At 45.1% G+C, this 19,089-nt stretch overlaps 1 protein-coding gene across 5 annotated transcripts in view; it reads right to left on the bottom strand.

The window, feature by feature from the left end:
* Positions 1-7,884: 7,884 nt before the first annotated feature.
* The window catches only part of SYT17 (synaptotagmin 17), a 99,531-nt gene continuing 88,326 nt past the window's right edge, over positions 7,885-19,089 (bottom strand). For all 5 annotated transcript variants that reach the window (XM_031002944.3, XM_031002942.3, XM_055365363.2 and 2 more), the window contains one exon: positions 7,885-9,358. In XM_031002944.3, the coding sequence (XP_030858804.3) occupies positions 9,162-9,358 (197 nt within the window). In that variant the 3' untranslated portion in view covers positions 7,885-9,161. The remainder of the gene's footprint in view (positions 9,359-19,089) is intronic.

Here is a 19,089-nt window from a genome sequence, read left to right as displayed (position 1 = left end):
TGCCCATCATGAATTAGGTGTTATCTGATCCACCAAACCATAAAGTTGGACATGCACAGCAGCACTCCCTCATCAAATGGAAGTGGTATGTACGTGACCAGGCCTGAGCAGGTCCTGAAGGCACAAGTACCTTACAAGAAGAAGTGGACCAGAAGCCCATGCTCCCCACTCCTGCTACACTATCTTCTCTCTCCCAGCCTGCACCTTTGGGCTCATGGGGAGTACCTTATGATCAGATGACAAGAAAAGAGAAGATTGGGATCTGATTTACAGATATTTCTGCATAATATGCAGGCATCACCCAGAAGTGGACAGCTGCAGCAGTACAGTCAGTTTCTGGGACATTTCTGATGGATAATGGTGAAGGGACATCTTCTCAATTAGCACAACCTTGGGCAGTGCACCTGGTTGTGCACTTTGCTTGGAAGGAGAAGTGGCCAGACATGCGACTATATATTATTCATGGGCTATAGCCAATGGTTTGGCTGAATAGTCAGGAACTTGGAAGGAACATGACTGGAAAATTGGTAACAAATAAATTTAGGAATGAGGTATGTGAATAGACCTCTCCGAGTGGGCAAAAAATGTGAGAATATTTGTGTCCCAGCTGAATACTTACCAACGGGTGGCCTCAGCAGAGGAGGATTTTAATAATCACATCAGTAGGATGACCTGTTCTGTGAATACCAGGCAGCCTATTTCCCCAGCCACCCCATCGTTGCCCAATGGGCTCATGAACAAAGTGGCCATGGTGGCAGGGATGGAGGTTATACATAGATTCAGCAACATGGACTTCCACTCACCAAGGCTGACCTGGCTACAGTAGCCACGGCTGAGTCCTCAATCAGCCAGCAGCAGAACCCACCACTGAGCACCCAATATGGCATCATTCCTTGGGGTGATCAGCTAACTACCTGGTGGCAGTTTGATTATATTGGTCCACTTCCATCATCGAAGAGGCAGCATTTTGTCCTTATTGGAATAGACACTGACTCTGAATATGGATTTGCCTTCCTTCCACCCAATGCTTCTGACAAAACTACCACGCATGGACTTACAGAATGCTTTGTCCACCATCATGGTATTCCACACAACATTGCTTCTGACCAAGGAACTCACTTTACACCCAAAGAAGTGTGGCAGTGGGCTCATGCTCATGGAATTCACTGATCTTACCATCTTCTCTACCATCCTGAAGCAGCTGGCTTGATGGAACAGTGGAATGGTCTTTTGAAATCACAGCCAGCTAGTTAACAATACTTTATAGGGGTGGGGCAAGGTTCTCCAGAAGGCTGTATATACTCTGAATCAGATATGGTGTTGTTTCTCTGGTAGCTAGTATTCACGGGTCCAGGAATCAAGGAGTGAGCATAGGAGTAGCTCCACTCACTATTACTCCTACTGACCCACTAGCAGTTTTTTTTGTTTTGTTTTGCTTCCTGTTCCATGACATTATGTTCTGCTGCCCTAGAGATCTTAGTTGCAGAGGGAAGAATGCTTCTACCAGGAAACACAATAGTGATTCTATTGACCTGAAAGTTAAGACTGCCACCTGGCCACTTTGGGCTGCTCATGCCTCTGAGTCTACAGGCTAAGAAGGGAGTTATGGTGTTGGGTAGGGTGATTGATCTCGACTACCAAGGGGATACTGGATACTACTCTACAATGGAGAAAAGGGAAAATATGTCTGGCACACAGGAGGATCCCATAGAGTGTCTTGTTAATGCCTTGGAATCAAGGATGATGGGAAACTACAATAACCCAATCTAGGCAGAACTATGAATGGCCCAGACCCTTCAGAAATGAAAGTTTGGGTCACCCTGCTCCATTAAAAACCATGAGCAGGCTGAGAGCAGTGGCTCACACCTATAACCCAGCACTTTGGGAGGCTGAGGTGGAAGGATTGCTTGAGTCTAGGAGTTCAGGACCAGCCTGGGCAACACAGGGAGACCCTGTCTCTATAAAAACAAAACAAAAACAAAAACAAAAAAATCATGACCAGCTGAGGTGTTTGCTGAAAGCAAAGGGAATACAGATTGGGTAGTAGAAGGTAGTTATGAACAATCAACTATGACCTGCACCAGTTACAGAAATGATGATTATAATTATATGAGCCTTTTTCTCCCTACTTGGTTAAGAAACCATTATATACACAGGGCATCTCTCAATCCCTTGTGCATATATATACATATATTAAGCAAATATCTTTGTTTTCTCTTCTGCCTTATTCTTTTATCATGTAACATAAGATTTATCAACTTTTTTTTTTTTTTTTTTTGAGACGGAGTCTCGCTCTGTTGCCCAGGCTGGAGCACAGTGGCACCATCTCGGCTCATTGCAACCTCCACCTCCCAGGTTCAAGCAATTCTCCTGCCTCAGCCTCCCAAGTAACTGGGACTACAGGGATGTGCCACCATGCCTGGCTAACTTTTGTATTTTTTAATAGAGACAGGGCTTCGCTATGTTGGCCGGGCTGGTCTCGAACTCCTGGCCTCAAGTGATCAGCCCACCTCAGCCTCCCAAAGTGCTGGGATCACAGGCGTGAGCCACCACACCCAGCTAGATTTATTAACTTTATATCAGCATTTAAGCATTGTTAATTTTACATCCTGGTATTTCAGTTATGGAATATTAGGAGAAGAGTAAACATCACTCAAGAACTTTACCTCCTCTTCCGAGGATGGGATTCGCACATTTTTGGTTGTACTTTGGATAGCTGTATCATGTTATGTATCAATTATGACCTTGTAATTGTCTTTATTTGGAGATTAAGTATGGTTTAAGGAGACATGCAGGAGCACCAGGTTGACAAGCGGTAGGCTTATGATGGTTAATTTTAGGTGTCATCTTGACTGGATTGAGGATTCCTAGACAGCTGGGGAAGCCTTGTTTCTGGGTATGTCTTGGGGGGGGTCGTTTACAGAGGAGATTGATGTGTGAGTCAGTGGTCTGAGAGAGGGAGACACCTTCAGTGTGGTGGATGCCATCCAGTTGCCTGGTGGTCTGGCTGGAACAAAAGGGCAGAAGGGGGATTGGCCCTTTCTGATCTCTCTCTCCTTTCCAGAGTGGGACACTTTCCCTCTTTTTGCCTTTAAAGGAATATCAGACTCCAGGTTCTTCGGTTTTTGGACTCCGGGACTTGCACCAGCATCCTTCAGGGGCCTCTTGGGTCTAACTGGGGACTGCACTGTTGGTTTCCCTGGTTATGAGGCTTTGGATTTGGACTGAGCCACACTCCCAGCTTTGAGCCACGCTCCCAGTTCTCCAGTTCTCCAGCTTGCAGTTGGCCTATCCTGAGATTTCTCTGCCTCTGTGATCATGTGAGCCAATCCCCCCTAATTAAATCCCCTTCCATATTTCCTACTGGTACTGTCTCTCCAACAGCCCTGACTAATACAGTTAGGTAGTAAAAGAATGACCCAAAGGACCGCTGCTGCCAACCTGTAGGGCATGGCCATCCAGTCTTTTTTCTAGGCCTAAGTTTTCAGTTTTTACCTACAAATCATCCCAGAGTTATTTTTAAATGGTATTTTTGATCATAAAAAGGGCATATATCCCACTGCCAGTGGATGACAGTCCACCCAGAAAGGAAAGGAAAGGAATTTTCTTGTAGTGATTCCCAGCTTTCTGGGAGTGAAATATCAGTACCCAGGAAATAGCTATTCCTGATGCCCTGGGACCCATCCTATGTGAGCAGAGCTGGGCAGGGGTCATTAACTTCTGCCAAGTCCAAGGTGTGGGCTGGAATCCTGGGATGCCCTGGAGTCAGCCGTGAGCTTCGAGTCACTGCCAAGGAGGGAAAGGGGGATGTTGCTTCACCCAAGAAGATGAGCGGACTCTTGGATGGTCCTGGGAAAGTAGAAGTGGGTTTAAAAATCCCCAACCCAGCTTTTTTCCTTTGAACTCAAGTTCCCATTCCAAAGAGGGTGTTTAAGTGGCCTGTGTATCTCTTTTCCCACCTCCTACCTGAAGAGGAGGAGGATGCCAATTTAAACGAGTGGGCAGCCCACAACAGGGCACCTTGGGCACAGGTTTCTACAGAAACTCAGTCCTTCCTTCACCTTTCAACACATCCCTCTCGTCTCCTGATGAGCTCTGTTCCTGGAGATGTGAAAGGCTCTGATCTGTCCACCACTGTTACCTCTGATCATCCAGCAAACACTGCCTGATGTGTGCTAGTACTCATCACCATCACGCAGTGTGCCAAGGGTTATGGTAAAACTTTGCAGGCAAAACAACAACAACAACAAAACAACAACACAACTAAACAAACAAACTCTCTGCAGGCATTTTCCCAGCTAATTAACCCTAAGGGGTAACAACCGTTACCCTATTTCCGGACATGGTGGTGTGTGCCTGTAGTTCCAGCTACTTGGGGAGCTGAGGCAGGAGGATTGATTGAGCCCAGGAGTTCGAGACCAGATTGGGTAAGATAGTGAGATCCTGTCTCAACATTTAAAAAAAAAGAATTGTCATCCTATTTTTAGATGACACAGCCCAGTGGAGTGTTTAGCTACACTGGCTCTGACTTAGTTTGCTAGGGCTGCCTTAATAAAGTGCCACAGACTGGGGCTTAAACAACAGAAATTCATTGTCTCACAGTTCTGGAGGCTGGAAGTCTGAGATTGAGGTGTCAACAGGATTGGTTCCTTCTGAGGGCTGTGAGAGATTTGTTCCAGTCCTCTCTCCTTGGCTTGTAGATGGCTTTCTTCTCCCTGTCTCTTCACATCTTCTTCCCTCTGTGTCTGTCTCTGCATTCAAATTTCCTCTTCTTTTTTCTTTCTTTTTTTGAGACGGAGTCTCACTCTGTTACCCAGGCTGTCACGATCTCAGCTCACTGCAACATTTGCCTCCTGGGTTCAAGTGATTCTCCTGCCTCAGCCTCCCAAGTAGCTGGGATTACTAGCACGTGCCACCATACCTGGCTAATTTTTTGTATTTTTAGTAAAGTCGGGGGTTTCACCATGTTGGCCAGGCTGGTCTCGAACTCCTGACCTCAGGTGATCTTCCTGCCTTGGCCTCCCAAAATGCTGAGATTACAGGCATGAGCCATTGTGCCTGGCCAAATTTCCTCTTCTTATAAGGACTCCAGTCATATCAGATGAGGGCTCACCTCATGACCTCACTTCAACCTGATCACCTTTGTAAAGATCCTCTCTCCAAATAAGGCCACAGTCTGAGGTTAGGACTCCAGCAAATCACCAACCCATAACAGGGTAGGCAGCTGGGCCTGGGCTGGCTTTTTATCTCTATTGCAGTGACCTGACACTTAAACTTATTAAATCTTGACTTCCAGCTGGGTGCAGTGGCTCATGCCTGTAATTTCAGCACTTATGGGAGGCCGAGGCAGAAGGATCACTTGAGCCCAGCAATTCAAGGCCAGCCTGTACAATATAATGAGAGCTCATCGCTACAAAAAAATTAAGAAGTTAGCCAGGCCTATGATCCCAGCTACTTGGGGGGCTGAGGTGGGAGGATTGCTTGAGCCCAGTGCTGTGAGCTGTGATCCCACCACTGCACTCCAACCTGGGAGACGGAGCAACTTTTTGCCTCAAAAAAAAAAAAAAAAAAAAAAATCTTGGCCTCCCTATTTGTAAAAGGAGATTAACATCTCTTCTACACCCCTGAAGGTTGCTGCATGAGGCTTAAATGTGATGTTTGGCACCTCGTGTGGTGCTAGTCAGCCCTCTTGTTATTACTAATGAAGGTGTCTAATGCTGGGGATGCCCTGCCTCATATCCCTCAGTCCACCTGGCTCCCCTGTGGCTGTAGGGAGCTGTGTTGTGCACATACACAGCTGACCTCATCAAGCACATGTGCCTCTTCCTCTGCCCAGAGATTTCTCTGGTGTTATGGGAGCTGATACAGACCACACTGGTCAATTCTGAAGTGCCAGACATTTAATGCTTTTAGGGCAGCCCTCAAGCCATGAGGAGGGACAAGCGTCAGTAATTAAATACCCCAGCTTCTGCATAATGATAATTCTTTAGTGTTTTCTACAGGGGTCCTCAGTATGACTGAGCTCACAGTACTAATTCATGAAGACTTTTGCTTTTCTCCTTTCCCTTATTCTTCACTTATGGTTTCTGGGGTCATCTGCACCCAAGTCCTCATGTCAAGGTCTGTTTTTGAGGCACCCTAAGACAACAAGGAAATTGAGGCTTAGAAGACTTACATGGTTTGTGCCTCAGTACACAGTTAAGGAGTGGTGGGCCTGGGATTTGAACTATGGTTTCTTGGGCCCAAAGCCCTTGGGCCTCATCACCAATGACTCCACCTCTAGTTCTAAGTGCTTATTATGTACCTGTCTTCACTCATTTTGTTTGTTCTTTTATGCTTTTATCTTCTACTGTAAACCACAGTAATGAAGCCATTTCATAGGGAAGGAAAACACTTCTCCTTTTCTTTTCTGAGAACTTAACTGATATGGTTTGGATGTTGTTTCCCCTCCAAATCTTATGTTGAAATGTGATCTCCAATGTTAGAGGTGGGGCCTGGTGGAAGGTATTTGGGTAATGGGGGGTGGATCCCTCATGAACGGCTTGGTGATGAGTGAGTTCTCACTCTATTAGAGCTGGTTGTTTAAATGAGCCTGGCACCTCCTTCTCTTTCTCTCTCACTTCCTCTCTTGCCATGTGACACGCCTGTTCACCCTTTGCCCTCTACCATGATTGTAAGCTTCCTGAGGCCTCAACAGAAGCCACACAGATGCCAGCACTATGCTTCCTGTATAGCCTGCAGAACCATGAGCCAAATAAACCTCTTTATAAGTTACCCAGTCTCAGGTACTCCTTTACAGCAATGCAAAATGGATGAATACGGCCGGGCGCGGTGGCTCACGCCTGTAGTCCCAGCACTTTGGGAGGCCGAGGCGGGCGGATCACGAGGTCAGGAGATCGAGACCATCCTGGCTAGCACAGTGAAACCCCGTCTCTACTAAAAAATACAAAAAATTAGCCGGGCGTGGTGGCGGGCGCCTGTAGTCCCAGCTACGCGGGAGGCTGAGGCAGGAGAATGGCGTGAACCCAGGAGGCGGAGCTTGCAGTGAGCCGAGATCGCGCCACTGCACTCCAGCCTGGGCGACAGAGCGAGACTCCGTCTCAAAAAAAAAAAAAAAAAATGGATGAATACATCAACCTAACCCAGCCTTCCTGTTTCTCCCCCTTGACCTCCACAACACTTCCACTCCAGAATGGGAGACACCATGAGGTTCTCTCTGCAATACCCAATGTAGCCTGAGGGGTGAAGCCATTTTAGCCCATGGAGCAGTTACCTGGGTCATGCCCTTAGCAGGGCTTGGCCAATAAAATGCTAAATAAGCCGTGAATCTTGCCCTGAGGAAGTGAAAAGTTTTATATAGAAGAGCAAAACTGGAATAATTGGCATTAGTACACTGCTTAAGTCAGACAGACATATTGCAAATACTCAACATTCTTGACCCCCAAAATCTATCAGTATAATAAACATCATTGTTTTGAGGCTGGGTGCAGTGGCTCATGCCTGTAATTCCAGCACTTTGGGAGGCTGAGGCTGAGGCAGGTGGATCACTTGAGGCCAGGAGTTCAATTCCAGCCTGGCCAACATGGTGAAACTCTGTCTCTACTAAAAATACAAAAATTAGCCAGGCGTGGTGGTGCACACCTGTAATCCCAGCCACTCGGGAGGCTGAGGCAGGAGAATTGCTTGAATGCAGGAGGCAGAGGTTGCAGTGAGCAGAGACTGCACCACTACCCTCCAGCCTGGACAACAGAGTGAGACTTTGTCTCAAAAAGAAAAAAAATCATTGTTTTGACTTGTTCAGTATGGTTTGTTACACAGCGGTACTAGCTGCAATGCCCTCCCACCTTCTATGTCCTGTGTTCATGAAGAAAAAGATAACTCGAATGCATGGCACAAATAAATAATCTTTAATTTCAATAAATAGCTCCCCATCACACCAGACATTATGCTGTGGAAAAAGATACAGAAGCATCCAACAGGGAGAGAGGAAAGGGAGAGAGAGAAAGAGAGAAAGAGAGAGAGAGAGAGAGAGAGAGAGAGAGAGAGAGAGAGAGATCTATTCTAACTACACTAACTCCTTAGCACGAGAGATGTGACATTGGTTCACAGACAAACACAGAAAGATCCTCAGAGTATGATAAAGGAAGAAGATCATCATGGATGGGGTGTGATGGCCATTTTAACCCATGTATCAGGTCTTTGTATGTCTTTCGTGGGTCACAATCACCATGATTCGGTCAAAAAATGTTACTTTTGCTCTATCATATCCTATTTACTTTACACACACACACACACACACACACACACTACTGTTATCCAAAGTGGGATCTCTGACAGACAGGAGGACACTGGTTGGACTCTCACTGGACAGGAGAGGCAGAGAGAAGGCAGTGCTCAGGGCTGAGGTCCTGGCCCATCGCCATGCTCTCCAAGAGGACACATAGGCACACACGTGTTCGCCTGTGAGGGCACATGCACGAGGACATACACATAAATACCCACAGGGAGTTCCCTGGGATGAGCTAACACAAGAACAATTCTGTTAAGCCAGGAAAGGCTTCTGACACTGGAATAGTTTTGGTTGCCATTTGGTTTCTCCAAATGGTCCATAATCTAGTTATCACATTTACTAAGGAGAAGACAAAGATACTTACACCTTTGGAGAAAGGTATCAGGTTTGAAGAACCCCAGGGAACAGCAGCCTGTTCAGAAGTTACCCAGTGGGTGTGTGTTTTGGGAGTGGGGGGTGTTCAAGTCTCCCACACACTGGCCAAACTCTTGGTAATTTTAGTCTTGATGGAGGTTGGCACCCTTTGGGAGGTCCTTTCTCTGGCCTGAGGGTTGAAAGTGCATTTTGGGGCAGGAGTATTGACAAGAGCAGGCACTGCCAATAAGTCCCACGGCAGAGCCCACTGAGCTTGTGATCTATGGATGGGGCTTCCGGAATGTTCCTAGGCCTCACTCACTGAGGGCGGCCATTTTGTGATCAATAGTCAGCTTCCTCTCAGTTCTGAGAGGATTTGGGGTGTCTGTGTGTCTGTGTGTGTGGACGTGTGTAGACATGTTGCGAGTGTGTATGCAGGTGTGGATGTAATAGTATGTGGCACATTTTTTTCCGTCTTTTTTTTAAAAACAAATGATAGCTGCCTTCCCTGCAGCCCTCAGGTCACCTCCAGGGAGGCAGGAGACACGCGGTCACACTCAGCTCGGGACCTCAGGCTATGCCACTGCTCCACGGCTGTGCGGTGCGTGTTGAGCATGCGCCTCCAGTGGTTGGTCTCAGAGGGGCCTGAAGAGTACTGGCCAATGACGATCCTCCCGATGAAGTCATTGCTGCTCTTCATGTTGTGGCCGAAAACTAGGGAGCCAGAGGGTCGAGGGCAGGAGGGAGGCAAGAGGAAGGAGGGGAACAGAACAGGAAGGCAGGGAGAAGACAAGAGGCCATTAGTCTACACATTTGTCAACTGCAAACATGGGGGTCATCGTTTAGGGCACGCTGTCTTTTTCCTTTTCTTGGTGAGAACTCCAACTCCCTCATCTCATCCTCCTGTGAGTCTCTGCAACAGCTGCACCTGGTTTCCTGCCATCCCGTGCCAGCCAGATTCTTACCTCTCGGCCTTGGCATTGGCTGTTCCTTCTGCCAGATAGCTGCACCGCCTGCAATATGCAGCCTTAAACGTATGTCCCACGGCATCACCACACTGCATATAGAGCTCTGTAAGTGGATGGTTCTAGTGGAACAGTGAGCCTGTCAATGTAGTCCAGTTGAGCGATTAACAAGGGTTTCTCAATCACGGAACTGTTGACATTATGGGCGGGATAATCCTTTGCCGTAACTGTCCTGTGGATTGTAGGATGTTTAGCAGCATCCCTGGTACCTACGTACTAGAAGCTGGTAGCAGCTCTCTCTACAGCTGTGACAACCCAAAATGTCTTCGGACATGGCCAAATGTCCCCTGCGGAGGCCAATGCATCCCAAATGGGAACCACTAGGTTAAGCCATGGGCCATGGGACCAAATATCCTGGGGGTGAATCCTGGCTCTATCATTTGACCAAGCTCTGTGACTCCGAGGCAGGTGAAGTAACCTCTCTGAGCCTCAGTTTCTTTATTAGTTAAACAGGAATTTTAGTAGTGCTTCTCTCATAGGTCAATGTGCAATTTCTATGAAATAATGTGTGTAAAGCTCTCAGCACACAGTGCCAAGCAAGTGGTAAGAGCTCAACAAATGTTATACTGCTATTTTGATCCTAAATTTCTGTCTGTTGACCTTTTATAAAAGAGACTTCATGTTTCCTCTGTTCCATCAAATGGTGGAAATTTTCTGAGAGTAATGGCTACAGCAACTTCTTCCACCCCTTGTTGTGCTGCATGTCTCTTTGAAAGGCTTCTCTGTTAATCCCAACTTCAGCTTAATTTGTGTCTTTCAAGCCTAATGAGATGGTTAACTTGATTTATCTTCCCGGCCAAGTTCCGCCTAATTCTTGATCTGTGTGTGGGTAGTCCAGGCATGCCATCTCACTAATGGGAAAGCAGGCTATGCCTGTGTTATAAATGAAGGGCTACAGAATGGGAAATATCACAGATTCACCCAGCGTGAGCTGAGCAAAGGCAGGCTAGATCCCAGGAGGGATGCTGAATATCATATAAACCAACTAAAATATGCTGCCAAAAACAGAGCTTGAATGCTAATGAGCCTCTGTTCTCCCCTGTGGGTTTCACACCACGAATTCCAAATGATGAAAATGAGGGAGAAAAAAGAAAAATGGAAAAATAAAAACAAAAACTCCATCCATCGTCCAAAAGCCAAAAAGACTTAGGGAAAACTAGGCTACGTGAAATACTATGTCATCTTCAGCAAGAGGGATGGGTACCTGTCAGCTCTGTGGAGAAAAATTGGACCATGTATATTTTTTGTACATTTGGTAACATGCTCAGTATGTATAGGTGGACCTCATTTACATGCAAGTTACTTACAAAGAGAAATAATAGGAATGGAAGCTTTGCTTAATAAATGAAATTGCTAAGGAGCTCTCTGCATTTGAAAAAATAATTGAACAGGTAACACTCAAGGCTTTTAGGAATGACACTTAGTGGGCAGTGTAAGGTTTGATCTCACCAAATGAGGACAAGTTACCAGAGTCCCCTTCCCTGTGAGCCTCAAATCTAAAATAAGATACTATTATGAGACCACTTCAGGCCCCATTTAGTTTTCTTCTTTGGGGGCAAAATGTTCTATCTTCTTCCTCTCCAAAGCTCAAGAATGACAATGCAGAAACTTCCCTTCTAAATGGGTATGGGTTCTACTTCTTTGTGAAAGGGCTTTAAGAAAGGAAATTCTGACTGGGCACGGTGGCTCGCATCTGTAATCCCAGCACTTTGGGAGGCTGAGGCAGGTGGATCGCTTGAGCCCAGGAGTCTGAGACTAGTCTGGGCAACATGGAAAAACCCTGCCTTTACTAAAAAATACAAAAAATCAGCCAGACATAGTGGTGTGTGCCTGTAGTCCCAGCTACTCAGGAGGCTGAGGTGGGAGGATCACCTGAGTCCAGGGAAGTCAAGGCTGCAATGATGGTGCCACTGCACTGGCTCTAGCCTGGGTAGCAAAGTGACCTTGCTTGTCTCAAAAAAAAAAAAAAAAAAGGTGGGGGAAATCTCAGTCTCACGTGCTCTCATGTGCCGCTGGTGGAAAAGCAAGTTGGTTCAAATTTTGGGGTGGTAAACAGCATCTGTTCAAAATAAATATGTCATAACTCATGACTCAGCAATTTCACTTCTAGGAATTGATCCCATAGAATATTCTGCACAAATGGACAAAAATACACATACAAGGATATTTTATATAGCAGGAATGGGCAAACTAGAGCCTCCCAGTCAAATATGGACTACTACCTGTTTTTGTAAATAAAGTTTTATTGGAATACAGTCAAACCCATTTGTTTACATAATGCTGCTTTTGTGCAAAAAGGGCAGAGTTGATGTCTTAGTCCATTCAGGCCGCTGTAACAAAATGCCATAAACTGGGTGGCTTATAAACAACAAAAACTTATTGCTCACAGTTCTGGAGGCTGGGAAGTTCAAGATCAAGCCACTGGCAAATTCGGTGTCTGGTGAGAAGCTGCTTCCTCATAGGTGGTATCTTCTCACTGAGTCCCCACATGGTGGAAGGGACAGGCTAGTTCTCTGGGGCATCTTCTATAAGGGCACTAATCCCAATTATGAGGGCTCCAACCTTCATGACCTAATCATCTCCCAAAGGTCCTGCCTCCTAATGCCATCACTTTGTGGGTTAGGAATTCAACATATAAATTTGGCAGGGTGGGGGACAACTATTCAGACCACAGCAGCTGAATAATTTGGAGGCCATGTGGCTCTCAAAGCCTCACATATCTGCTATCTGTCTGGTTCATCCATGTTGTAGTGCTACTTTTTATGGCCAGCTAACGTTCCATTGTATGGATATGCCATGTTTTGCTTATCTGTTCATCAGATGATGGACATTTGGGTTGTTTCCACATTTTGACTATTATTATGGATAATGCTACTGTAAACATTTATGTCCAAGTTTTTTTTTTTCTTTTCTTTTCTTTTTTTTTTTTTTTTGAGTTGTAATTTCACTGTTGTCACCCAGGCTGGGATGTAGTGGCATGATCTCGGCTCACTGCAACCTCTGCCTCCCGGGCTCAAGTGATTCTCCTGCCTCAGACTCCCAAGTAGCTGGGTACAGGTGCCCGCCACCATGCCTGGCTAATTTTTGTATTTTTAGTAGAGACGGGGTTTTGCCACATTGGGCAGGCTGGTCTTGAACTCCTGACCTCAGGTGATCTGCCCACCTCGGCCTTCCAAAATGCTGGGATTACAGGCATAAGTCACCATGGCTGGCCTATGTACCAAGTTTTTAAGGTCATATATTATGATCCATTTATATGAAATGTCCAGAATAGGCAGATCTTTAGGGACAGAAATTACCATTAGTGGTTATCAAGGATAGAGGAAAGAGGGAATGGGGTGTGATAGCTAATTGGCACAGGGCTCCTTTTTGGGGTGATAAAAATGTTCTGGAATTAGATAGTGGTGTTGGTTGCACAACCTTGAAAATATACTAAAAAGCACTGAATCATATACACCAAAAGGGTGAGTTTTAAGTTATGTGAATTTTATCTCAATTAAACAAATTGCCAAAAGGGAATACAAAAAAAAAAAAGATTATCTGACTCCTTATAGAAAAGTTTGCTGACCCCTGCACCAGGGCATTGTTTATAAGAATGAAAAATGGGAAATGGCAAGACTGTCCCTGAGGGAGTGTAGCTGGGGCTGTTGGTGCCCTGCCTACCCCTCAGCCCACCTTGGAGGCTACTCATGGTTTCTATAGATAGTGTCCTTCCTCAAGCACCTGCAGCTTCCTGCCTGAGCCATGCCAGCTTGTCTGTGCTAACTGTGATTTATGGTGAGGACCTTGGGCCACTCAACATTAGCTTGACCTCTGCAAGCTACCTCTGCAAGGAGGCTCAGCTACCCAAATGGTCAGCCATGACTATATGACCAACGTCCTCTAACTATGCTGGACACCAAGGCTCAGGTGAGTCTTCTTGGGTGGCAATACCCTAAGTGTGTTGTCACACATCCTTGCAAGGAGAATTAGGCACTGCTCGTATAACTCCAGTTGAGGAGAACAACTGGAAGCTTGCATCTGGTCTCTCTTGGACTTTTTCCTATGACAAAGAGGACTCTTTCCCCTTTCTTAGTCTGCTGGGCTGCTATAACAAATTACCATAAACAGGGAGGCTTATAAACAACAGGAATTTATTTCCTAATGGTTCCAGAAGCTAGGAAGTCCCAGATCAAGGTACCAGCAGATTTGGTGTCTGGTGAGGGCTTGCTCTCCTTCATAGGTGGTGCCTTCTCATGCAATAGAAGCAGCAAGGCAGTTCTCTTGGGTTTGTTATAAGGGCACCAACCCCATTCATGAGGACAGAGCCTTCACGGTCTAATCACCTCCCACATGGGGATTAGGATTCAACATAAGAATTTTGGGGGAACAAAACATTCAGACCATAGCAGCAATCTTTCACTTTGCTGATTTTGGTCTGTATGCTTTTTCTGTAATAAACTGTAACCATGAGAATAACAGTTTTTCCAAGTTCTGTGGTGAATCATTGGACCTGAGGGTGATTTTGAAGACCCCCTATACTGCAGATATCCACTCGCCAAACATCCTTGATTTGTTTTCCTCCTTTTCCTCTCTCATTTGCCATTCCCTTATTCAAGCTTCCTGAGGTCACCTCCTAGTAGCCTACTTGAGCTCATGTCACTAAGTTTGTCTTTGGGAGGTACCTAGAATAAGACTGGAGGAAATGAATTAAATAACTTCTGAGATAATAATACCACGGAAATCCATGTTGCCATTAAAAATGAGACAGACTTATCTATATGAAATGGAAAAACCTCCAACACATATTGCTAGGAGACAAAAGCACATTACAAAACAGTATATGTAAGCACAATCTTTTTGTTAAAAAGAATGTTAATATACCTAAAGAAAACAATATGGATGTTCACCACACTGTTCAGAGTGGCTCCCTCTGGGAAGGGGGAAACAGAGGAAAATGTCCACTTTCTGTATCAATAAGTATGTACAGTTTGAACTTCTTACAGCAAGTGCATATTATTTTGGAAAGAAAACAAAGGAAAAATAAGTCACTGTTACAGAATCCACATCTAAATCGCCAGAAAGGATGAAAACTAAAAGGAAGTCTAATATCGTATGCTCCTCATCCCAATTTGTAAAGTAACTTGGCTGGTGAATCACTTGGCCCTTGAAAGGTGGGAGCGCTTGAGTGATTCAGCCTTTCTGATGGGAGGCAGTTCCTGCCATGGCCATCTGAGTTAATTAGCAGGCACTGGAACTTGCAAATCACTTGGTAAAGTTATGGCAATCTTAACAGTCTTAAAAAAATTTTAAATGCAAATTATAATAAAGTGAAGCTGAAGATAAGTAATAACTTCTATTAGAAAAGTTGCCTGGGAGAATATCAAGATTGCCATCACTGTAAATTCTAAGTGTGTTGGAGAAAATAGAGAATTAAAACTAGACATGTCAGGGGCCAGGTGCAGTGGCTCACACCTGTAATCCCAGAACTTTGGGAGGTCAAGGTGGGAGGATCTCTTGAGCCCAGGAGTTCGAGACCAGCTTGGGCAACATAGTAAGACTCTCTTTCTACAATTTTTTTTTAAAGACTAGACATGTGGAATCCAGAAAGGGGCTTAGGGACAGTGGGTCAGATAACCCAGCCCTCTCCATGTTATAGGTAAGGAAACCAAGTCACATAGCTAATTGGTGACAAAATTTGCAGTATTTGAATAACCTGTGAATGAAGCCAATTCCTTATAACCACATTCCTAAATTCCTTCTCTTTAGAAACATCCATAACTAAAAATTTTGTTGTAAAGTACCTCCACCAAATATTTCTACTGATGGTTATGGGGGACTCTTTTAAATGTAGTCACTAATATATTTCTGGATATTGTAAGCCAAAAATACAATTCTAAGCCCCCTAACCACCTGAATGGGCCCCTCCTCTTGGTCAAGGGCATTCCAAAGGTGACCTGAAAAGCTAGTTCAGGCTGTGGTGGGAAGGGGAAGTCAGACATGCCAACATTAACATCAAGACAGATCTTAAGACTGATAGAACTAATTCTTTTTTTTTCCTTTCCTTTTTTTTTTTTTTTTTGAGACAAGGTCTCTCTCTGTTACCCAGGTGCAGTGGCATGATCTCAGGTCACTGCAACCTCTGCCTCCCAGGCTCAAGTGATCCTTCTACCTCAGCTTCCCAGCTAGCTGGGACCACAGGTGCACACCACTATACCTGGCTTTTTTTTTTTTTTTTTTTTTGGTATTTTCTGTAGAGATGGGGTTTCACCATGTTGCTCAGGCTGGTCTCTAACTCCTGAGCTCAAGTGATCTTCCCGCCTTGGCCTCTCAAAGTGTTGGGATTACAGGCGTGAGCCATTGCGCCCAGCCAGAAGAGACTCTTTAAGTCTGGTAAGAAACATTTACCATCTATTCTCTCTGAAGCCTGCTATCTAGAGGCTTTATCTGCATGATAAAACCTTGGTGTCCACAAACCTTTATTGTAATTTAGACATTGATTTCAGGTCTTTAGATAATAACCAATTGCCAGTCTTTGAATCCACCTAAGACCTGGAAGTCACCCCACACACTCCCCAGTCCCTGTTTCCAGCTGTCCCATCTTTCTGGACTGAACCAATGTACCTCTTACATGTATGGATTGATGTCTTATGTCTCCCTAAAATGTATAAAACCAAGTTGTAGCCTGACCACCTTGGGCGCATGTCCTCTGGACCTCCTGAGGCTGTTTCATGCACAGGTCCGTAACCTTGGAAAATAAACTCCTAAACTGATTGCGACTTGTCTCAGACACTTTTTGGTTTACAAAATGTACACACTCTAAGTGTACCCTAGTCATCTGGAAGCAATTTCTCAACAACCTGTATAATCTGGAGTGTGGCAAGAAAAAAAAAATCAAAACATTCAGAATTGATATCACAAGTCTATGTACAAAATCCATGAAGAGGGCTTTCTCTAAGAACCTATTTAATGCTCATGGATTTAGACATAATTCAAATAAACTCAGTCATCTGGTTTTCCCATCTGGAGTAACTTAATATAGTGGATTGTGAGTACCAGACAGATACAAGAACTCAAAAAACTACAATAGAATGGAACCATTTGGTGAAGAGGCAAATAACATTTTCCTCCTTCACAGGGCTGGGGGCTATTTGCAGTGTGATCATTTATTTTTATAATTATGGTCATGAATCCATTAGAATGTTCTGCTGAATGGATCAAAGGAAGTACGGGAATTTTGGTAGCAAACACAGTTAAAAAATGTTAAGCCTTGTTTAAAGCTTATGGGGAAAGGGATCAGTAAGTGGAAACTTTACTCTCACAAAATGCTTTTAGTTCTCCTCCTCCAATGACTATAGGGTAACACCTTGCACAGTACCTTGCTCTAATGTTTTCTCTTCCGATTTCGCTTAATCTCCAGCACCCTAAGGCTACCCTCTGGGGACAGGCAAGTACCCGGAAGTCCAGTTCCCTTCTTCAGACAATGCATGGACACACCCTGCCTATTCCACTTTTAGGAATTTGAGACCCAACTTACCTGCAGAGTTATCAACATATCTGTCTATTTCCACCATATCATAGCAATTCAAGTTGGGGAAACACAACCAGGAAACAAAAGTGTGGTAGGAGGCATCCACCAGGGCTCAAAGATCAGGCTTTGAAGGAGCTTATTTGAAGGACTTTATTAAGCACCTACTGTGTATTAGGGCCAGGGCTAAGGACATCAGTGGATTGACTCATTTAATCATCACATCAAGCCTCCAGAGCAGGGTTTCTCACCCTTGATACTGCTGACATTATGGGCCAGATCATTCTGTGTTTTGCGGTGCTGTCCTAGGCACTCTAAAATGTTTGGTAGCTCCTATCATCTCACACTAAATATCAGTAGCAATTCCTCCATCTCCCCTGTTTCTGTTATTTTATTTTATTTTATTTTTGAGATGGAGTCTTGCTCTGTCGCCCAGGCTGGAGTGCAGTGGTATGATCTCAGCTCACTGCAACCTCCGCCTCCCGGGTTGAAGTGATTCTCCTGCCTCAGCCTCCTGAGTAGCTGGGACTACAGGTATGCACCACCATGCCTGGCTAATTTTTGTGTTTTTTCAGTAGAGACGGGGTTTCACCATGTTGGCCAGGCTGGTCTCGAACACCTGACCTCAGGTGATTCGCCTGCCTCAGCCTCCTGATGTGCTGGGGTTACAGACGTGAGCCACCGTGCCTGGCCTCCTCTATCTCCCTTGTGACTGCCAAAAGTATCTCTAGACATTGCCAGATGTACCCTGGGGACACAATTGCCACCCTTCCCGCCCCCCACCTCCCACATTTGAGAAGTGCTTTAAGGCAGTTGCTTTCACTGGCTCATTTTACAGCTGAGAAGAGTGAGTTCTAGAGGGTGAAGGGAGATCACTCACTGCTCCAGTCAAAACCTAAGTACCCTGAATGAGTCAGGGACAAACTGAGGCTTTCACCTGTTGATATTTGCTGTAAAAACAAATTTGTTCCTCACCATAGGAGCTAAATTCTTTGGTCGCTAATTTAGTTTGCCAAGGCAGACGGTTCTGGAAGGGAAGCTGGATGACTTAGAATGTGGGTGTAATAAACACTGCAAATTAAAAGGAAAAAAAAAAACATCTTTACCAATGGGAGCAGACTCAACAGCTTCTCATTTTGCATATTTGGTTCACAAGGTAATGAAGGACTCTCGTTTGTGCCCTAGGCTCTCACTGCTCCCATATGCAACTCTGAGTCTGACAGCACAGTGCAGGGACACCCCCAGATTATGGCTGGCACCCCGAAACCTCATCACTGTACCCGGCGATCTACCTCTTTGATGCTGGGTTAAGATGTTCCCCTATTCCTGAAAAGAAAAAATGCACAAAGCCAGCAAGACCACCCTGGGCTGTTTCACAGTCCTGCCTATTTCCTCATGGCCGAGAGGTCCCCACGGTCCATAAACTAACTCATGGGTGTTCATGAGTTAGCTTAACTGCTGGGGGAGACATAACGCAGTCTACACAGGCCTGCTTCTTCCCCTTTTCTTTCTTCCTACAGGGCAGCGCTGACACACTGCAACACAGGTGGTCCTCATTGTCTTTCCAACTTTTGCAAAACCTCTTCTCACTGGAGCACTCTCTTTTTTTTCTTCTTTCAGAAACCTAGAAGCTTTTTCAGGTTTTTGGGGGTTTTTTTGCAAAACAAGGTACATCATATTCCTTCCCTGGGCCTCAGTTTCCCCCTTTATACAATGAGCGGGTATATGTAGATTTTGAGTTCTTTTTTAGCTATGACATTTCTTTGGTTCTAAGAAGTTTCATCCATGACTTAAGGGTGATGTTTTTCAAGCTTTTCTGGCTCACTTCGTGATTCACAGCAGCTGCTGGGACAGAACTTTTTTTCATGTTTTTCCTTCCAACAGTCATAATGACGATTCGGTTAACTTTATTA

This window comes from Gorilla gorilla, chromosome 18 (assembly GCF_029281585.2).
Source record: "Gorilla gorilla gorilla isolate KB3781 chromosome 18, NHGRI_mGorGor1-v2.1_pri, whole genome shotgun sequence".
Lineage (NCBI taxonomy): Eukaryota > Metazoa > Chordata > Mammalia > Primates > Hominidae > Gorilla > Gorilla gorilla.
This window is presented reverse-complemented; position numbering and strand designations above follow the sequence as displayed.